Here is a 22,109-nt window from a genome sequence, read left to right as displayed (position 1 = left end):
CGATTACATTTGTAATCCTAGTCTTAAAATCATCCAAAGAATGAGGTTTTGGTGTATACCTGACAATTTTGACATTATCCCCCAAGAAAAATTCTAATAGATAAATCAGGTGACCTAATTGGCCAAGCAAGAAGATCTCCTCTGTAGAGCTATTAGTCTGACAAAGTATCATCCAAAAAGTCTCATACAAACCATGCATAATGACAGAGTGCCTAATCTTCTTCAAATTAAAATTAAAAGTGTATTATTCACAATTCACAAAATTAAAATAAAATAAATTGAAATGAATATTCTAATTATATCTTTGTAAGTTAGTAACATATATCCATTTGAAGTTATTAAAGCTTAAAATTGTACTGTTTTGAGACATCACATGTATCTCTATATCTTTCTGTCTATATATATTAATGTATATAAATGTACCTATATCTATTATCTGTCTCTTTGTGTGTATTTAGATATCTCTTTCTCTATGTCTCTCTCTCTCCTGTTCCTCCTTTCTCCCTCCCTCTCTCCCCCCAGTATCTATGTCCATATTCATCTTTTGTCTGTTTCTACATATGTAACTGTCTATCATCTATCTCTATCAATAGTAAGTGACTAGGCCTGTTATTTAATTGGTTTAAGGAGCTACCAGTGAGGAACTTCCTTAGCCAATGTCACCACCTTCTCTACAACTAATAATTGTAAGGAATACAACTATTATAAACAATAACTCTGAGCAGCCACATGTGGCCCACAGCACTTCTGAGTGCAAACCAAGCCAGATTAAAATGCAAGTGGAAAGTATTTAACAAAATAAATAAAGATAAAGCAAAACTTTATAAGGTTAATATGTGGTTTTTCAAAGGCAATATGTGGCTGTAGGGATCCTTATATACAGTTTAATGGCCCCACTTTTATTTGAGTTTGACACGATTGGCCTAGGGCACTGAGTGGTTAAGTGCCCAGGACTACATAGGCAGGATATGTCAGAGGTGAGACTTGAACCAAGGCCAGATGTCTGTCCACTAGGGTACTCTACCCCTTATTCACCTCTTGAACAGTTTTTTTAACATAATATGGACTCATAGTCCATTCAGATGGAGAAACTATTGACCCAAGACAATGAAAAAAACTTAACAGTAAAACTGAGAAGGAAATATCAAACCGTTAAAGGCTTAGGGCTCCTCAACCCATCTACTTTCTCCAGATAGGTGTAAATTGGCAACAGTTCTCCTCCATACTAGAAGAACTTACCATTGGAAGGACCTAGAAAAGGATTGGGGAAGTCTGGGAATCTGATTTAAAAAAAAAATATGGTACAGTGGAGAGAGCTCCACATTTGGAATCAAAAGTCCTGGCTTTAAATCCCACCTTCTTGTACTCACTACCTGAGTGACTTTGAGTAGTTCACTTAACCTCTAAATTTCCTCATTCATAAAATGATGAAGTTTGACTAGATGACCTGAAAGGTCAATTTCACCTCTAAATCAATGATCCCGTGAACGAAAGGACTCTTTTGAGGTTACTGATACTCTGAGTTAATTTGAACTTGTGAAGAAGTCACTTGCTGAGCTGTTGCAAAATGTTATGGGATAGGTTAAAACTGGGCAGCATAGCCCTAAGAGCCTCATGGAGCTTGTGGTCTTACTCTGCTTGGCTCTGGTTCTGTCATTTCCTTCCCTCAGTTCCAGATAACCTATCCACTTTATTTTAAATTAACCGATACAATCTCATGAAGTCTGTTCCCTTTGCTTCCTGCCTACTTGGCCCAGGCAGAGAAGGAGAGAAATTGTTTTTCTTATTTGTGAAAATAATCTTCATGTTATCTGGAACTACTATTCAATCTCAATTTAAGAGAGTGAGAGAAAAAAAGAGGGTTTGGAAAAACTATTAACTGGGCCCTCTCATCCTGCAACTCTGCTTTGACCATTCTTCCTCACCACCTCTCCCTTCCCCATTAATCACTGACAAGAATCATTCCTTCCTATCAGATGCTGTGGTTGTAGCTATGTGGGGGTTGGCATTGTCCATCTGTGGGAGGTCGTAGCTAAAAAAAATAGACAACCTAGTCAGAACTCCAGCAGAGTTGGTCAATCGGTAACTCAATGTTCTACAATACAGCCCCTTTAAGTGACATGGAAATAATGTGTGTACATTACAGCCCTGCTGTGATCCTGGGCAGTCAGCAGAGCAAAATTGTTATAATTGGGGTGTGAGCCAAGAACATCCACTAGGTATGGTGACAGAGACAAAGGGAAAACAAGACGTTGGCAACCTTTCATTTTGATCGCAGCTGTCAGCTTGGTATGACAGTTCCTATGTATGGGCTCTTTGTTGAGCTTTGTGTAAGGAGAGAGCCTCTCCTTTCCTCCCTCCCTCCTTTCCTTCCTCCCTTCTTTTCTCTCTTTCATTTTCTTTCATGTTTTCTTTCTCTTTCTTTTTTCTTCCTCTCTCTTCTGTTTCTCTTCTTTTTCTTCCACCTCTCTCTTCTTTCTCTCCATTCCTTCCTCCCACTTTTCCTCCCTCCCTCCCTTCCTTCCTTCCTTCCTTCCTTCCTTCCTTCCTTCCTTCCTTCCTTCCTTCCTTCCTTCCTTCCTTCCTTCCTTCCTTCCTTCCTTCCTCCCTTTATTCCTCCCTCCCTCCCTATAAGAATATATATAAGATATATTTTAGACATAATTACACTTTCTGGGTAGGTGATAGTGTGAAGAATTATGGTCATACTGACCAGAAAGAAGTGGACTGTTTTCAAAGTAAGGAATGCATTTGGTTTTCCCACAAGCTTATTGACCTATGTTGTCTATTTCATTGTAAGTCCCTTGTTGAAGAATAATAAAGGTTAGTATTGTTGTGCAGGAAAGGGAGTCCAATTTATAGGTAAAGTCAATGGAGAAATATTCTTCTGTTTTCCTCTTCTTTTTGTTCTCTCCTGTCTTTTATACCTGATATTTATTTTTAAAACCTAGATGACATTACTGATAGATTCCAAGAAAGCTTAAGGAACACAAAAGCTATCATTATCCTCCACTTCCCAGTGCCATGTATTATAGTAGAGAGAATAGTAAGGAAAGGCATAGGTCAGATTGTGTCTTCTTCATTCCCAGGAAGGTGGCACCCTCTTGGAACCAAATGAGAGAGTAGGGATGAATATAATTTAGTAATAAGAATACAACTAACTCACCTACTGAGGCAAGGAGAAAAGGAGGGAGGAAGAGAAAGAGGGAGAGGGAAAATGTTGATCAGTGACATCCACACACCATTCGGTAACTTCATTTTAACTAACAATTCTAGTCTTCTCCTCTGCACTTACCTCATGAAGTTCTATTTGGAAAGAAGAAAGTTGACTAATATGCACTCTATCTCCTCTGCTTTTTCTTGATTCTCCTCTGAAAGAAGTCTAATAAGCCTCAAGATACTCAGATAGCAGCTGAAATATGTGAAGGAAAAATAAGAGGTGTGGAACGAATCCTCTCGACAAGGATCTGGATAATTTAAAAGTATAATTTAATAACAGTAGGGCCAATCTTATGGTATGGCAATCTTGGGTGGGGAAGATGGGCTGCCCTGTGGGGAAGGAAAAATACCTTATATGAGCTGAGTTCTCATAGAACATGGAGGCAGGATGGCAACAAGTTTCAGGGAACCTCATTAGGTGAACCAAATGAGATTTCTATTTGAATGCTGCCATTCAGCATCTTATATGGCTCTGTTTTTTGAGTTTGATAAGCTTTGGAATAGTCCTGAAGAGCACCAAGATGTACTTAAATTTATGTTCATATTTCACACCTTAAAACAAAAATATAGCTAATAAATTTCTATATTGGTATTTAGGATTTTTAATGGTTTTCAATGACACTTAAGGTATATATCATAGAACTGTAGATTTAGAGGTGGACATGATTTTAAGGATCATGTAGTGTAGGGGTTATCAATCTTGGGTCCACAGACCTCTTAGGAAGTAGGATACCTTGCAATGGATTCATGAACTTGGATGGGAAAAAAATCCATTTTTATCTTTATTAACCTCTAATCAGAAGAGGTTAGTCTCTACCTCTCTGTGTCTCTGTCTGTCTGTCTCCCTCTGTATGATGGTCCCTTTGGGGAGTCTGGTAAAGCCAATAGATCTCATCTCAGAGTCACATTTTTAAATGTGTAAAATAAAGTACATAGGAATATTAAGACAATTAATTATATTGAAATCTTCATTGAACTATTTTTTTAAATATTCACCAACCCCATGTTACGAACCCCTCCTATAACTGAAATGTAGGATTTTCCTCAATTATTTAGAAATTTTTTTTTGGTAAGGGGTCTCTAGGCTTCCCCAGACTGCCAAGGAGGGGCATCCATGGTCCATAAAAGGGTAAAAATACTGTTCTTTTACATTTCCCTCCATTCACAGGTGAGGAAACTGATGTCCAGAAGAGTTAAGTGATAATTCTATATAGGTAGACATAACAGAAATGGGATTTGAACCCAGATTTTCATGTCTTGAGCCAGTACTTTTTCGACTATAGCACACAAAGTTTATACGGAGATATATGGGATTAGCAAGGCTACACTCTTTCCATATGATGGCCAGGGAATGTCAATGATTTGGTCACACTCACAATGGATTCATGATAATCAATATACCTATACTTAGTGAATCAGTCAATTAATAAGGATTTTTTAAGCACCTTCTATGTGCAAGGAACTGTGTTGGCCACTAGGGATACAAATGCAGAGAATGAAACAGTCATACTCTCAAGGAACTTACATTCCAACAATAGCTAACATTTCAGGTTATCTTTCACCACAGGAATACAAGTGGTTTTAAGACAGAAGTGGCTTGTTCTTGTTTAAAAAGAAATGAACAAATAGGAATTGGCAAGTTCTCAGTACATTTTAATTTTGGTAGCATATCTTTAAAACAGATATGTCTGATTCCCTCTTGGAGGGGCCATAAGATCTCTTAACTCTTGCCATTCCCCTTTTTAGCCCTATTCTGGAGATTTTATATGATTTTATAGAGCCAGAAGGGCTCTTAAGTGTCTTCTGGCTCTCATTTTACAGATGAGGAAACTGAGGCCCAGAGAGGATGACTAACTTACCCAAGGTTGCACAGATAATGGAAGAGCCAGGATTTGAACCCAAATCCTCTAATGCTAAACCCAGTACTCTTTCCACTTATTACACTGCCTCAGAACTCTGCTTCATCAATTCTGCCCTGGGAAAGCATTTGTGTGGTTGGTTATAGGTGGTCATATCCTTTCCCCATCTCTACCTTTCAAACTGGTGTGAAATTTAGTGGTCTATCCTAGGAGAAACCAATTGCCAAGTTAAGGGTGCCTATTACCAATAATTAGTCAGTTGGGTGGTAAACTATTTCCTTTTCCAGAGGCCAGCCCTGATATCCCATTCATAGAGTACAGGTCTAATTGTTTCTCCTTTTTAGAACTGAAATTTCACAGATCAGAGAAAAATTAATTTTCCTTTTTGCAGTCTCTCTATGTCTTAATATCATTAGTTTCAACTAAAGAAGAATAAGCCTACTTCATTCTCTGGATGAATTGTTGATTCTGAATAAGCATTAATATAAACGAATATAGGACAGTAGCAAGTTCTGGATTTGAGACATAGACATGCTCAGAGCATAGGCTGTGTGTCCAGATATGGAGGCATTCCCAGCCCATGCTACATGTGCACCTGATTTAAAGTCAGAAGACCTGAGTTTGAATTCCCTCTCTGTCCCACACCACCTGTGTTACCTTGGATGGGTCATTAATGTCTTCTGACCTCAGTTTTTTTTTTCATCAGTAAAATAAAGCAGTTGGACAAGATGACCTTCAAAGTTCCTTCCAAAGATCTAAAATTATTTTGTGAAGTATGACGCTGATGTTCACATGCACAAATGTGTTTGCCTTTCTGAGTGAATCGGGAATATTAACAGACACATCAGTTTCTTTGGGGGCTATTTTGTTCTGGTCTTTTTTTTTTAAAGAGTCCAGGTCAAGTGAAATTGACCCACTTTGCTTAGTAGCATCTCTCTCTGAGTCATTTACAACACTTGGGTTGTTCCTTGACTGCCTGTCTACAGTGACAAGTTTTCAAGGAGTTGTATTATACCAAACAAAACTTCTTAGATCATCTTATTGCTGGAACTTGTTCTGATTGGTGACATTTTCCTCCAACTTCCATCCTGGATAATTCTTGGGTGCACTCTAAATTTTTGAAAGGCATGAACACTTTGAATCCTGCTACCTGTATGTTTAGAAAGGTGAAATTTGCATTTGAAAAAGACTTTAAGTGGGGTCCTGCAGGCAGCTTATATCTCCCAGCCTCTTTTCTGAGTCCTTACAGAGAGCCTGTTTCTCAGCAAGATTGCTGCCATATCTGAACACAGCCACCACATACACTTGTACATGTGCGCATGTGTGTGCGTGTGCACACACACACACACACACATCTGTGCACACACATACATATACATTTGTGCTTGTACACTAATGGGCTCAGGCTGCACACACACACACACACATTCAGTGATCTTGATTTGAAGATTTTGGTAATGTGTTTTCGTACAGGGCATAAAAATATATCTCTATAATTACATGATATTTAGTGATTAGATAATTATGGATAATTGCATGGGGGTAGTTCTAAGAGCTAAAGTGTTACCATAAGATCTAAAATGTACAAATTGCATAATAATTATTCTTGGGAGTTATTTGGTAATTCTGAACATAATTATCATGTGATCTGCAGTGCATGTAATTAATGTATAATCACATGGATTTTGCCTTCATAACTACACTTCACCCTTGTTATAAACCTCTTTGTCATAACATTTGAGTATAAATATAATGTAAATTGGCTCCCAGATACAGTACATTAAGCCCCATGATAATTACTTTCACAGTAACAATACCCTTATTCCATTCCACATGCTTGACTCTTAAGCAAGATTGAGTTGGGGAGGAGGAATGGCCTGGAGATTCAAAGACTGGGCAGTGCATCTGATGAGTGGTGTGTAGGAGTGTACAAGTTGCTCATGAGATGTAACTTTTTCCTATGATTGTCATCCTCCAGTTCAGAAGCTCCTTCATTATCTTTCCTAATGGCTAGAAATAGTTTTTCTGTTTAACCGCATCGTGTGTCTGGCTTAGGGCACTTGGGTGTCTAGTGGTAGTAAAATTCCATTGAGTCCAGTCTCTTTAGACCCAACACAACACCCACTGTCTTATTTGAGAGGAATGCTTTTGTGGCATTGAGACTTGAATACTGGAAAGTCTGATTAATAAAAAGACTTATAGCAGAAGATAGTCCTCACTTGGGACTAACAGGGTAATCAGATGTGGTTTAAAAAATGTTTTTCCCAACTACATCTCCCATATCCAGGTACCCAGTAGCTTTACTGAAACTTTTGCAGTGGCTGAAAATCTTCTGTGTTTTCATTTCACAGGCTTCACTTGGCAGGATGATTATACTCAGGGCACTGTAGCCCAGGAACTTGAAAATATCCCCAAAATCCACCAGTGGCACCCTGAATCTTTAGCAAGTGATGGAGTCAAATCAATCAGGTAAATTCTTTATGATGTTATTTCCCCAGTTCCCCTACTGCTGATGAAGAGAACTATTGCCATCCCCCATTTGTATAATAAGTCATTTTGATTCTGGTTCTGATCAAGTCCCAGGTTCTAACTAATCCTGTATTTGGCATTGTCTCTAGGCAAATTCTGCAATTTTCCATGCCTCCTCTATGGAATAGAAAGGGAGGTACTTGCAGTAAGGGGAAACAGTTACAATAAGGGATTTTGTTTATATTAGTAAGTAAGATGAGAAAAAAATTGGCAAGGTTAAAAAAACACCCCTTATTATTTGTGACTATATCAAAGATAGAGCAGGGCTTTTTGATGTGCTAAAAATAGGTTACTCAATAATTAAATGGATTAGTGATCTCATCTGTAGGGGTACTCCTTCCAGTAATGTGTATCACAAATCACCTACATCTTTTTGTCCTGTAGAATATATAACCCATGGCCTGCTTCTTTAAGGTAAAGGTTCATACAGAGTAGTTGTTAGTCATTTTGGTTAGCTGTAGGAATATAGGACAAAGTTTGCTCGTTCTACCCTGACTCTCCAGGGCAACTAAGTGAAGTTCTAAAGTAATCTTCATAGCATTGGTGGTAATGATCAGAAGCACAATGGGTTTTTCAAAGTTATGTTCTTCTCAACCCAAATATTGAGTATACCTGTAAGATTTGCCACTGAGGGTGAAGCCACATAGTCAAAAAGACAGATTGGACCTGAGAGACTCTTTGCTATGCTGGCTGGGTATGACTATGACTCTGACTCACAAAAGAGCAAAAAATAGCCCTAAAGCTTTGAACTGGTTCATAAAATGCCTATAGACTCTTCACTATTTAAAAGCAGCCTAGCAGAGCAATTCCTCAGCAAATCATCAGTTGTCAGTAGAAGCTCATTGGTAAAGTAGGCTGGTAACAATTCATTGGGGAACCCACAGATGGCACAGCTCAGTAGAGAAAGCAGCCCAAGAGTTGGTATTAATAGTTTATAACCTTACAGAGAACATCATTTGCTCTTCAGAGAAGCAGTAAGCAGGTTCTTTCAAAGCAAAGAGGTATTGTAATTGGTATACAATCAAAGGAAAATGAATTGTTCCATCAACAGATATTTCTTCTCCCACTGGTACTATGGGAATATTTAAGATAATATGCACTTTGTTTATGGGGTGGTAGTAATATTTCCTTATCACTGATTTTATTATTATATTTAATTATGTATCTTTACTTTGAGTTAATGTGTCCTCTGCATTGGTCTGTCACAAGAAAGTTATCATATAGGCACTTCTAAGGCTATGATTCTTAATAGATGCTGATTTAAACAGAGCTTGAGCCTGGGTGTAACATTCAGGAAGAAATGTTGAGGGGTAATCTGGGTTATATAAGGATAACATGTAAGCAAACATAAAGAAGAATTAAAGTTGGAGAAGCAGGTTAGCAAGGATCTATTCTCAGATCCTTTAGGATATTTGAGCATCTTGGGGCTGAGAAACTGAAAAACCAAACAAACAAACAATGCCAGGAATGCGTAAAAAGAGATTTTAGTCAATGTACTTGTTATGTCCTATGGTGAAACATTACTTTCTTTTAGATTTCGTTTAATATTTGGTGCTATTGACCTCCCTCAAACCTTTTAAAGGTGATGACATAATTGGCTTTTTTTCTTTTTCTTTTCTTTTTTTTTTTTTGGAATGCCATGCTAGTGTTTATTTACTAGTAGAGATTTCTTTATATCCAACTTCTTTCTTTATTGGTTTATGCTTAATGCTCTGTCTCCCCCTGCCCTCTACAGTACTGGGTAGGGAGAATAAATGTCTTATCCAAACAAAATATGCTCTTCCATGTTTGAAGATTGTTCATTATAGCCTTCTCTTCTTTGGGCTAATTGATCCATTATTTTCATCTTTTACTCAACAATCTTATTTTCTACCTTTTCTATTTTTTCTTTCTGTTTTTTCTATTTCCTCTTTTTATTTTATTTATTTTTACTTTTTTCCCTTTCTATTTTTCTGTTTATAATTTCTGTCTATTTCTGTAAATTTCTCCTTTCTATTGTTGGGACTAAGTTCTCAGTTTTTCTACTTAACTTTATGTTCTAGATTTGGATTCCTAATTCAAGAAACAACTTGACCAGTGTAATTTTTTAATTTTGATTTGTAACAGTAATATTATATTAATGATTCCTGTTACCTGTTGCTCATTTGCCACAGTGGTTTTCCTAAAGTATAGATTTGACTTTGTCACCCTCTCCCCCTCAGTAAACACCATTGGCTCCCTATTATTTTCAACATCAAATATGAAATTTTCTACTTGACTTTTAAAACCTTTCACAACCTGATATCTTCCTACTTTTCAGTAAGGTAGGGAAGAAACAATAGGTTTAGGTTGCAGGAAGTTGAGGAGGTTATGAGAAAGTGAAGGCAGTGAGTATAGTTTCCTTTTGCTGAAAGTTCAACAGGAGTGAGGAGGCAAGAAGATTATAGTTTTAATGGATGACTGGATCAAGGGAAAGTTTATCTCTTTGTAAAGGATTGGGGACTATGTATTTGTACATTTGAGAGTGTGAGATGTTAAAGAGAAAAACGTGTAATGAAAGAGGAGTGATAACTAATGGAACACGGCCTTGAAAGAAACAGGAGAGAATAGGATGAAGGGTACAATTGAAGGTGTTAGATTCTGTGAAGAAGAGGCATGGCCCTTCCTTTGTGGTGAGATGGAAGGAGAGGATGGCTAAGATGAGTAGACTGAGAGGATTGAAGTGGAGGAAGGGAGTTAATAGAGCTCACATCTGTGTGTCTAATTTGTCTCAGCAAATAAAAATGTGAGGTTATATGTTTTGAATGATGAAGGATATGATACAGTTAGGAGTTTAAAGAAAGGAGAAAATATTGAGAACAGTTATAAGGAATGTAAGAGATAAATAAATAATAAAAGAAGAAAGGATTGCTGTGTAATTGAGATGTAGCAGATTAGTTGAGATTAGATAGCTTAAATTTGAGGTGAACCCAATAAGCACTGTTTCATAATGTCTTCCAGCAGCTCTGAAGGAGAAGTATGGGAAATAGATATCAGGAATATCCTAGAGTTGAGTATCAGCAGTACTGCCAAGGCTGGGAGACTGGGTGAGCAAAAGATTCATAGGTAGAGAAGATGAGCTAATGGAAATGACTGACCACAGGGTCAAAACTGGGAAGTGAAGAAAGTAAGATCAGAAATAAATGAATAAACTTGCTGTAGTGGGAAGAACCAGAGGACTGAAAGGCTGAAGGCAAAAAGCAGATATGCAAGGGGGAGGAGAACAGAAGATGGTGGGCAAAGAGAGGAACTTCAGAGTTCAATATCTTGGAGGAATCACTGTATAAAGTACGGGTGATGGCAGGCAACCTTTGCAAGCAGAACCACAGAATCTCAAAGGTGAAAGAGACCTCAGAGATGAAGTCTAATGTATACTTGGTCCAGAATCTCCTCTATAGCATCCTTAACATGTAGTCATATATAGCCTTCCCTTGATGACCTCCAGGGAGAAAAAACCTATTAGTTATCAAGGCATTTGTGAACAGTTCTGTTAGAAAAATTTCCTTTACATTGAGCCTAAAATTGCCTCTCTGCAGAATCAATCCAATATATCTTCAGCACTGTGGTCATTCACATATCTTAAATACTTAAAGATTACTATTACTCTTTAAATCTTCTCTTCTCCATACCCAACAGACCCAGTGTCAATCCAGCTTTATGTATCATGGTTTGGCATCCCCTCACCATCCTCATTGCTCTACTTTTTGTCATATTCATATTTGTCAATTTCCTTCCTAAAGTATGGCTCCCAGAAATGAATATAATATATACAATATATAATATGTATGTGTATATAACTGTGCACAATAATTATAAATGCAGTTAGATGGAGTTGCATCATATGCCATGTTATGTGTATATATATATATATGTATAGTCAGAATTATATTGCTACATGTATTATATATATGGGTTTAAACACATGTATGTATCTATAGTTATATCTATCTATATATGTATGTATCTATAGTTATATATCTATATGTATATATATGCATCTCTCTGTATCTATATCTCTCTGTCACTGTCTACATACATAATATAAAACACATATTTTCAATACTGACTTACATGCAAGAAGTGATGTAAAAGAAGACCATTCCCCCAAAAAGGGGGTAACCTAGCAGCAAGAGTGAAATATAACAGATACCTGGGTAGTCCGCCTCTCATGCTAAACTGGTACCCACAGAATGTTCAAAGAAAGAACTTAATACTGTTCTATAGATCCTCTATGCAGTATTTGTGGGAGAACCTAGAAAATGAGTACATAGCATGAGAAGGCAAGCATAATCCGTTATCTCTTCTCTTGAACATAGAATCAATAACCATGAGATCACATTTGCACTGAATTATTGAAGTAAACTTAATTGCAGTAAATTTAGCCCATTGTTCTAATTGTTCAAGTCTTTAGGGATTGTGATTCTGTCATCCAACATGATAGTTATCCTGCCTAGCTTTATGCTCTTTGCACATTTGATAAGCATACCTTGCATACCCTCCTGGCCAATCCAAGAAATGTGGCAACCAAGGACACTGTACTTCTAGAATACAAGCTCACTTGTGAAAACATGGCAGGATATTATAGACGAGAGTGAAAAGTGGTTGAGAAGAAAATGAACCTGCAGAGAGCTTACTAGGAGATGTAGTTAAGCTAGAACATCCTGAGAGTGCTCTAACATCAATATACTTCCACAGATATTATGTGGAGACAAGCCATGGAATACTATAGTCTCCAAAGAACTAATGGTTAAAACCAATGATAGGGTATTAGAATGGCATTTGTAGTGCATGTGCAACCTGTGATATATTATAAACAAAGAATTTTGCATGAGAAATAGTGTAAATGATGTCATCAAAGAAACAAATGATCAGAGAAGATGGATGAGGAGAACTGCTTGTGTGCACAGTGTCTTCAAGTGGATCTTTGATGAATTCAGGGTAGGGCATAGACAAAAGATATACATATTAGGCTTGCTCATGATGGACTGCCATCTGTATCCCTGAAAGGGATGTTCACAGAGATAAGATCACAGATTCCTTGGATTATGGTTGAATCTACTTTATAGGGTAATTATGAAAAGAATGCTTTGTGAATCCTGAAGTGCCACATAGATAAATTATTATTATTGCTACCCATTTGCCTATTTTTTTGTTCTGTATAAAATCTTCATGAAAATAATATATCTGAATTCTGAATAAAAAAGGATACTGAAGTATCTTTGAAGAAAAAGGAGAAGGAAACACCCAGAGTTTCACAGGTGTAGCCTATTGTATAAAATTATCTGTAGATGATAATATCAATTATTTTTACAAGTAATTGGGAAAAATAAAGTACTAAATGAGATTTTAAAAGGAGACTATTGAAATTTAGAAGAATCACAATTATTATAGTATTTAATTTTTTTCCAATTACATGTAAAAATAATTTTCAACATTCAAATTTATAAGATTTTGAGTTCCAAATTTTTCTCCCTCCCTCCTCTCTATCCTACATAAAGCAGTATGCAATCTGATATAGGCTATACATGTACAATCATATTAAACATTTCTCCACATTAGTCATGTTGTGAAAGAAGAATCAGAACAAAAGGGAAAAACCATGAGAAAAAAATAAAAAGTGAAAGTAGTATGCTTTGATCTCTGTTCAGACTCTGTGGTTCTTTCTCTGGATGTAGATAGACCCATTTTCCAAAATGAGTCTTTTGGAATTGTCTAAGATCATTGTATTGCTGAGAATAGCTACGTCTATCGAAGTCAGTCATTCCACAATGTTGCTGTTCCTGTGTACAATGCTCTCCTCATTCTGCTCACTTCACTCAGCATAAATTCATGTTAAGTCTTTGCAAGTTTTTCTGAAATTTGCCTGCTCATCATTTCTTATAGAACAATAGGAAGGAATCACAATTATAATTAACCCAAAAGGCAATGGAAATACATGATAGGCATAAGTAAACTCTGGCATGCTACTAACAATGAGAAATGGCATAAATTACATGAAAGAGGAAATAAATATAAAAGAAAAGGCTGTGGGATAGTCATTTAATGAGAATGGGGTCGAGAGAGCAACATAAGTGCTATACTCATATCTCTGACTTATTGACACAATCAGAGACAGACCCCATGTCATGATGGGAAGTGGGTGGATCTGATTTAGAGGATTTATCACTAAACTTGAGAAAGGATATCATTGATTATAAAGGAGTAGTGAAAGAGTTCTGACCTGTATTAATTGAGGGAGTATCCACACTGACTAAGCCATAGATTTGTCCGTGAAGAAGCCTTTTTTTTAAGTACCTCCTTTTTGCAAGCAGGGCAACTAGGTGGCACAGTGGGCCTAGAGTCAGGAAGACCTGAGTTAAAATCTGGCCTCAGACATTTACTAACTGTGTGACCCTGGGGAAGCCAGTTAACCCTGTTTGCCTCAGTTTCCTCTTCTGTAAAATGAGCTGGAGAAGAAGATGACAAGCCAATCCAATGACACATACTAAAATTTGTGGCCAGTGCAGTACTTAGAGAAAAATCCATACATCTTAATACTTACATAAGTAAAAGAGAGAAAGGACAGATCAATGAATTGGGCATGTGATTAAAAAAGTAAGAAACTAACAAACTAAAACCCCTTAGTTAAACACCAAAATAGTAATCCTTGAAAAATCAAATGAGAGATTAGCAAAATTGAAAGTAAAAAAGAAAAACAACATTGGACTAATAAATAAAACTGGGAGGTTTTTTTGTGGGGTGGGTGGGTGGAGGGGGAGGACCCAATACAGGAGATAAACTATTGGCTAATTTAATTTTCAAAAAAAGAAGAAAACCAGTATTGCCAGTATTAAAAACAAACAAGGTAAATTCACAGCCAGTGAAGATGAAATAAAAGCAATTATTAGGAGCTACTTTGTCTAATTAAGACTGACATTCTACATGAAATGTATGATTACTTTAAAATATTTTCAGATGAACAGAACAGGAAATAGAATACTTTAAAAACCCTATGTTAGAAAAAGTAATTGAACAAGCCATAAATGAACAAATGTAGGACCAGATGGATTGACAAGCAAATACTGCCAAACATTTAAAAATAATTATTCCTATGCTACATAAATTGTTTGAAAAAATAGGCAAATAAGCAATCCTAAAAAAAAATCTTCCTATGCCAGAGATATACAAGACATAGTCTTGACACCTAAACCATGGAGAGTCGAAACAGAAAAAGAAAATCATAGAATAATTTCCCTAATGAATATTAATGCAAAAACTTTAAATAAGATGCTAGAAAGTAGATTATAGCAATATATAGGAAAGAAGGTATCGTATGGACAGACTGAATTTATACCAGGAAGGAAGAATTGGTTCAGTATTAAGAAAACTATAATTGATCATATTACTAATAAAACCAATAAAAATCATGCAATTATTTTAATAGATTCAGAAAGCTTTTGATAAAATATCACCCAATTCCTTTTTTTTAAACACCCTAGAAATTATGGGAATGAATGGAATTTTCTTTAAAATCATTAGCGTCTTTCTAAAACCAAGTACAAGAATTATCTCAAATAATCTAGAGACCTTTTAAATAAAATCAGGGGTGAATCCAGGATGTCTATTATCACTATTACTATTCAATATTTTATTGGAAATACTAACTATTATAATAAGAGAAGAAAAAAGAAATTAAAGGAATAAGCATAAATATTGAGGAAACCACACTATCACTCTTTGAGATGATATGATGGTGTACTAACAGAACTATAGAGTCAATTTAAAAACTAATCAAAATAATTAACAACTTCAGCAAATTTGCAAGATATAACATAAAACTACACAAATGATCAGCATTTCTGTATATTACCAACAAAATGTGGCAGGAAGAGATAGAAAAGGAAATTCTATTTAATATAACTACAGACAATATAAAATACTTGGAACTCTTTCTTCCAAGATATACATTAGAACTATATGATTATAGGTACAAAATATTCTTCCCTCAAACAAAATCAGGTCTGAGTAATTGGAGAAATATTAATTGCTCATTGGTAGGCTGAGCCAATATTAAAAAAAATAGCAAAATTAACTAAATTAATTTACTTATTTAGTGCTATGCCAATCAAGCTACCAAAGAATTATTTCTTGAGCTAAAAAATCATAAAATAATTCATCTGGAGGAACAAAAAGTCAAGAATATTAAGACATTTAACAAAAAAAAAGTGGGAATGAAGTAGGACTGTCATACCAGATCTTAAACTATATTACAAAACTCTAATCATTATTTGATAAAAATTGTTGGGAAAATTGGAAAAAAGTCTGGCAGAAACTAGACATAGGCCAGTTTTTCATACTGTATACCAAGATAAGTTCCAAAAGGGGACATGATTTAGATATAAAGCATAGTATAATATATTAAACAAAACAGGAAGAAATTACCTCCCAGATCTATGTATAAGAGAAAAGTTCATGACAAGAAATAGAGAAGTTCACAGAACTAAAACAGATAATTTCAATTATATAAAATTAAAGAGACTTTGTGCAAAGGCAACCAATGCAGTTAATATTAGAAGAAAAGCAGGAAATTGAAAAAAAATATCCATGCAGTAATTTTCTCTGATAAAGGTCTCATTTCTAAAGTATATAATGAACTGAACCAAATTTATAAGATTAAGAATCATTCCTCATTTGATAATTGGTCAAGAGATATAAATAGACAGTGTTCAAAGCAAAAAAAAAAATCAAAGACTTTTTGAAAAAAAAATCTATTTGAAAAAAATGCTCTAGGGGCAGCTAAGTGATGCAGTGGATAGAGCACTGGCCCTGGATCCAGGGGGACCTGAGTTCAAATCCAGCCTCAGTCACATAACACTTACTAGCTGTGTGACCCTGGCAAGTCACTTAACCCCATTGCCTAGCCAAAAAAAATGCTCTAAATCACTATTAATTAACAAAATGAAAAATTAAAAAAGCTCTGAGGTAGAACAACTCATGCCCATCAAATAGGATCAAATAACAAAGAAAAATTCCAAATACTGGAAAGAATGTGAAAAAATAGGCACACTGATACACTATTAATGGGGCTGTGAACCAGTCCAACCATTCTGGGAAGCATTTTGGAACTATGCCCAAGAAGCTATTAAACTATGCATATCTTTTGACCCAGTGATACTTCTACTTGGTCTATACTCTAATATCCCAAGTAGATCAAGGAAAGAGAAAAAAGTTTCCATATGTATAACAATATTTATAACATCTCATTTTATGGTGACAGAAAACTGGAAACTGAGGGGATGACCAGCAATTGAGGAATAGCTGGACAAGTTGTGGTATATGAATACAGTGGAATACAGTTGTGCTGTAAGATATAATGAATGGGGTGGAGCCAAGATGGAGGAGAAAAAGCATTGAGCTCTCCCCCAAACCCCTCCAAATACTGGAAAAAATGGCTCTAAACAAATCCTAGAGCAGTAGAGCTCACAAAAAGACAGTGAAACAAATTTCCAGCCCAAGACAACCTGGGTGGTTGATTAGAAAGGTCTATCATGCCGGGCTGGGACAGGAGCACAGTTCAGAGTGGGTGGCACAAAAAAAGACCAGGCCTCAGCAAATCTGGAGCAGGCCTCAGGGGACTGAATCATGGGTAGCTGTGGTGGTTTCCAGACTTCTTAACCCACAAACACCAAAGAATTTAGAAGTTCAGTAGGAAAGGTCTGTTGGACCCCAGTGAGAGAGGAGCTCAGTCTGGCTCCCATCCTGGTGCAGCCCTGGGGTGGTAGAGCTCTCGGGACACAGATGGTAAGGGGATCAAGCAGATGATCAGAGGGGGATTGGAGGATCTCTTTGCTGGCTCTGAGACAGGATTCTCTTGCTTTTCCTGTACTTAGATCTGGGTCATAGTCCTGGGTGGTGGTCCTGAGGCAAGGAGGGGTGGTGGCGTAGTGGAGTTTGTGGTGGCAATGGAGAGGGAATCCTTCTCATAGTTCCAAAGCAGAAAAGAGTGCTTGTGGTCACTCATAGACCACAGCCCAGGCCAGGAAAGAAGTAAACATCTCACCCTTGATCATACCAACTTGGAAGAACTGAAAATTTACAGGTCCCTAGAAGTATTGCTGAAAACAACTGCACAAAACCCCTAAAGCTTGGGACAGTATATTCTCACACTGGAAGCAGACTCCTACCTTAACAAAGAGTTTAAAACTCAAATAATTGGCTGGGATCATGAGCAAACTTTGCAAAAAATGTCAGATCATAGAATTTTTCTTTGGTGACAAAGAAGATCAAAAAATAAAACCATAAGAAGACAACAAAGTCAAAGCTCCTATATCCAAAGCCTCCAAGAAAAATATGACTCAGTCCCAGGTCATGGAATAGCTCAAAAAGGATTTTGAGTAAGAGAAGTAGAGGAAAAACTGGGAAGAGAAATGAGAGTGATGCAAGAAAATCATGAAAAACAAGTCAACAGCTTGCTAAAGGAGACCCAAAAAAAATACTGAAGAAAATTACACCTTAAAAAATAGCCTAACCCAAATGGCAAAAGAGGTCCAAAAAGCCAATGAGGAGAAGAATGCCTTAAAAAGCAGAATTGACCAAATGAAAAAGGAAGTCAATGAGCTTTTGGAGGAAGGGAGAAAATTTGGACCCCAAAGTTTTAAAAACAAATGTTAAAAATTGTTTGGAAGGGAATTTGGATTCTTTCAATTTCTATTTTACCCTCTGGTTTTAGAATATCAGTGCAGTTTTCCTTGATAATTTCTTGAAAGATGATATCTACGCTCCTTTTAGATCATGGCTTTCAGATAGTCCAATAATTTTTAAATTATCTCTCTTGGATTTCTTTTCTAGGTCAGGTGTTTTTCCAATGAGATATTTCACATTCTCTTCTATTTTTTCATTCTTTTGCTTTTGTTTTACAATTTCTTGATTTCTTATAAAGTCACTAGCTTCCAATTGCTCCATTCTAATTTAGAATCCACTGACTATCTCCTGAAAGAGATCCCCAAAGGAAAAGTTCTAGGAATATTATAGCCAAATTCCAGAGTTCCCAGATCAAGGAGAAAATATTGCAAGCAGCCAGAAAGAAACAATTCAAGTATTGTGGAAACACAATCAGGATAACACAAGATTTAGCAGCTTCTACATCAAGGGACTGGAGGGCTTGGAATATAATATTCCAGAGGTCAAAGGAAATAGGATGACAACCAAGAATTACCTACCCAGCAAAACTGAGTATAATCCTTCAGGGAAAAAATGGATATTCAGTGAAATAGAGGACTTTCAAGCATCCTTGATGAAAAAGACCAGAGCTGAATAGAAAATTCAACTTTTAAATACAAGACTCAAGAGAAGCATGAAAAGACAAACAAGAAAGAGAAATCATAAAGGATTTATTAATGTTGAACTGTTTACATTCCTACATGGAAAGATGACATTTGTAATTCATGAGACCTTTGTCAGTATTAGGGTAGTTGGAGGGAAAAAATTATATATATATATAGATAGAGAGAGTGAAAGAGAGAGAGAGGGAGAGAGAGAGAGAGAGAGAGGACTCAAGGTGAGTTGAAGATGAAGGAGTGATATCTAAAAAATAAAATTAAGGGATGAGAGGATTATACTGAGAGGAGAAAGGAGAGTTAGAATGGCATAAATTATCTCACATAGACGGACAAGAAAAAGCTTTTACAGTGGAGGGGAAATGGAGTGAAGGTGAGGGGGAATGAGTGAATTTTACTCTCATTGGATTTGGCTTAAGGAGGGAATAACATACACACTCAGTTGGGTATGGAAATCTATCTTACCCTACAGAAAAATAGGGGGAAAGGGGATAAGAGAGCAGGGGGATGATAGAATGGAGGGCAGATTGGGAGAGGGGGTAATCAGAAGCAAATATTTCTGAGGAGGGACAGGATCAAAAGAGAGAATAGAATAAATGGGAGGTGGGATAAGATGAAGGGAAATACAGTTAGTTTTTCACAACATGACTACTATGGAAGTGTTTTGCATGACTCCGTATGTATAACCTATACTGAGTTGCTTGCCTTCTCAATGAGGGTGAGTGGGAAGGGAGGAAGGGGGAAAATTTGGAACCCAAAGTTTTAAAAACGAATGTTAAAAATTGTTTTCACACACAATTAGGAAATAAGATATAATGGAAATGGGTATAGAAATCTATCCTGCCCTATAGGAAAATAGAAGGGAAAGAGGATAAAAGAAGGAGGAGGTAATAGAAAGGGCAGATTAGCAGAAGGAATATTCAGAATGCACACTGTCTTAGGGTGGGGAGAGGGGCAAGATGGGGAGAAAATTTGGAACTCAAAGTCTTGTGGAAGTGAATGTTGAAAACTAAAAATAAATAAATTAATGTAACAGGAAAAAAAAATTTATGTAAATACTTAAAGGGTTCTATTACCTCACTGATGTGGTTACCCCTCCAGCAGTAGAGATCATAATCCATCCATGCCTTCTCATCTTCTGAGATTTTTTTTCATGTTCTCCCATACATAATGTGCATTTTTAAGACTGAGTTTCCACATTTCCCCTTGGCTAGAAGTATAGGGCAACTCATGAGTCCAATCTCACTACTGATCAGCATAGGAATTTTGAACTGATCCATTTGTAATGTTGGCTAAATTGCCCTTCTTTAAGCAACATGGTGGCCCCCAACTCCCAGGTATTCACTATAATGACGCCAAACTTAGTGTAGACCCCCAATCAGACTACTTTGGCTCAGAACTCAAGAGATCTCTCAAGAGATCACCCAGCCTCAGTCTTTGCAATAGCTGGTACCATTGACCTTTTCATCAATTCTTCATAGTTACATAACATCCCTGGAAAAATAGTGTTATTTAAAAGATGGGTGTGTGTGTCAGAGACTGCTTTGGTATTATTGAAAGCATTGTACTGTTTTTCAGCTGTGACCTAGCTTATTCTGTTCCTCATTTCCGTTGTCTGATTGATGTCTAAGATAAATGTACTGATGAACTAATTCAATTCTCCTCTCAAAATGTTGTTCTACTGTGTATTTTTACTTTTTTGATTAGTGATAATATTTTATGATATATTTATTCCTTCTAATTATTTTGAACTTTCTACACTATACTAGTTCAATTCTCCTAACAGTCTATCATTTTGCTACATATTTACAAAACTGATCTTGCATTTTTTTACCATAGAGAATTCATTTGCCTTAGAAAAAAAGAAAAAAAATAAGAAAAAAAGATATAATGAATGGGGTGATTTTAAGAAAACTTACAAAGACTTGTATGAACTGATATAGAGTGAAATAAGCAGAACTAAGAGAACAGTTTATACAATTATAGCAATAGCATAAAGGTAATCAACCTTAAAAGACTTGAAAACTCTGAGAAACACAGTGACCAACCATAATTACAATGACTCATGATAAAACATGCTATCCACCTCTAGACAGAGTATTGATGGACTCCAAATGCAGGTTGAAGCATATTTCCTTCTATTTCTTTTTCTTGTGTTTTTTTTTTGGGGGGGGGGCGATGGTTAAATGAATGTTTGTTTTGTATGTTTCTACAAATTTTTAATGGGTTCTAAATTTCTTGCCTTCTTAATGAATGAGGAAGTGGTTGGGAGAAGGAGATAATGTGAAACTGAAAATAAAATAAGATTGAATTTTAAAAAAGAAGGGAAGCTCAGATGGAGAACATTTCAGCTATAGGGAACAGCCAGTGAAACATCACAAAGTTGGGAGATAGAGGTTCGTGTTTGAGAAACAGAAGAAGATTAGCATTACTAGATTACAGAAAATGAGGGGGGGAAACTAGACAGGCAGCAAGAGAGAAATTTGTGAAAAGCTTTAAAAGTCAAAAAATGGAAGACTTTATTCAGGTTGTCCCAAAAGTCTTAGTGCAATTTAAAGCTTTAATAGCTTTATTTTGTAGGTAATAAGGAACCTGTGGAATTTATTGAATAAGACAATAACATGGTCAGACCAGAATTGTAGGAAGATCCCTTCTCTAGCATGGTAGAGAATTAACTGGAGTAGGGAGAGACTTGAACCAATTAGACCAACCAGAATGCTATTATAATAGTCCAGGTGTGAAGTGATGATGGCCTGCACCAGAGTGGTAGCAGTGTCAGAGAAGAAAATGGGATGCATACGAGAGATGTTTCAAAGTCTGGCACAACTTAGTATATATGGGGTGAAGGAAAGTTAGAAGTTGAATATAAAACCTATGTTACAAACCTGAGTGAATGGAAGGGTGTTGGTGCCCTTGTTCATAACAGTGAAGTTTGTAAAAGGGGAAGGTTTGGAGAAAAAAATTGTGTTCAGTTTGGGGTATGTTGAGTTGAAGATGTCTGTGATTCAATATGTCCAAGAGGCAGTTGGAGATGCAAGACTGGAAGATGAGAGAAGTTAAGTCTGGTTAAATATATCTAAGAATTAGCTGCATAGAGATGATAATTGTATCCATGAGAGCTGATGAGATCATCAAGTGATATATAAAGGGAGGTAATCCTTGGGTTCCT

At 36.4% G+C, this 22,109-nt stretch overlaps 1 protein-coding gene across 1 annotated transcript in view; it reads left to right on the top strand.

The window, feature by feature from the left end:
* Positions 1-22,109, top strand: part of PTPRN2 (protein tyrosine phosphatase, receptor type N2) — a 1,506,109-nt gene that overhangs the window by 552,889 nt on the left and 931,111 nt on the right. The window contains exon 4 of the mRNA XM_027841109.1: positions 7,430-7,547. Within this exon, the coding sequence (XP_027696910.1) occupies positions 7,430-7,547 (118 nt within the window). The remainder of the gene's footprint in view (positions 1-7,429; positions 7,548-22,109) is intronic.

This window comes from Vombatus ursinus, unplaced genomic scaffold, assembly GCF_900497805.2.
Source record: "Vombatus ursinus unplaced genomic scaffold, bare-nosed wombat genome assembly UNPS02014852.1, whole genome shotgun sequence".
Classification (NCBI taxonomy): domain Eukaryota; kingdom Metazoa; phylum Chordata; class Mammalia; order Diprotodontia; family Vombatidae; genus Vombatus; species Vombatus ursinus.
The sequence above is the reverse complement of the archived record's forward strand: the minus strand, read 5'-3'. Positions and strand labels throughout refer to the sequence as shown.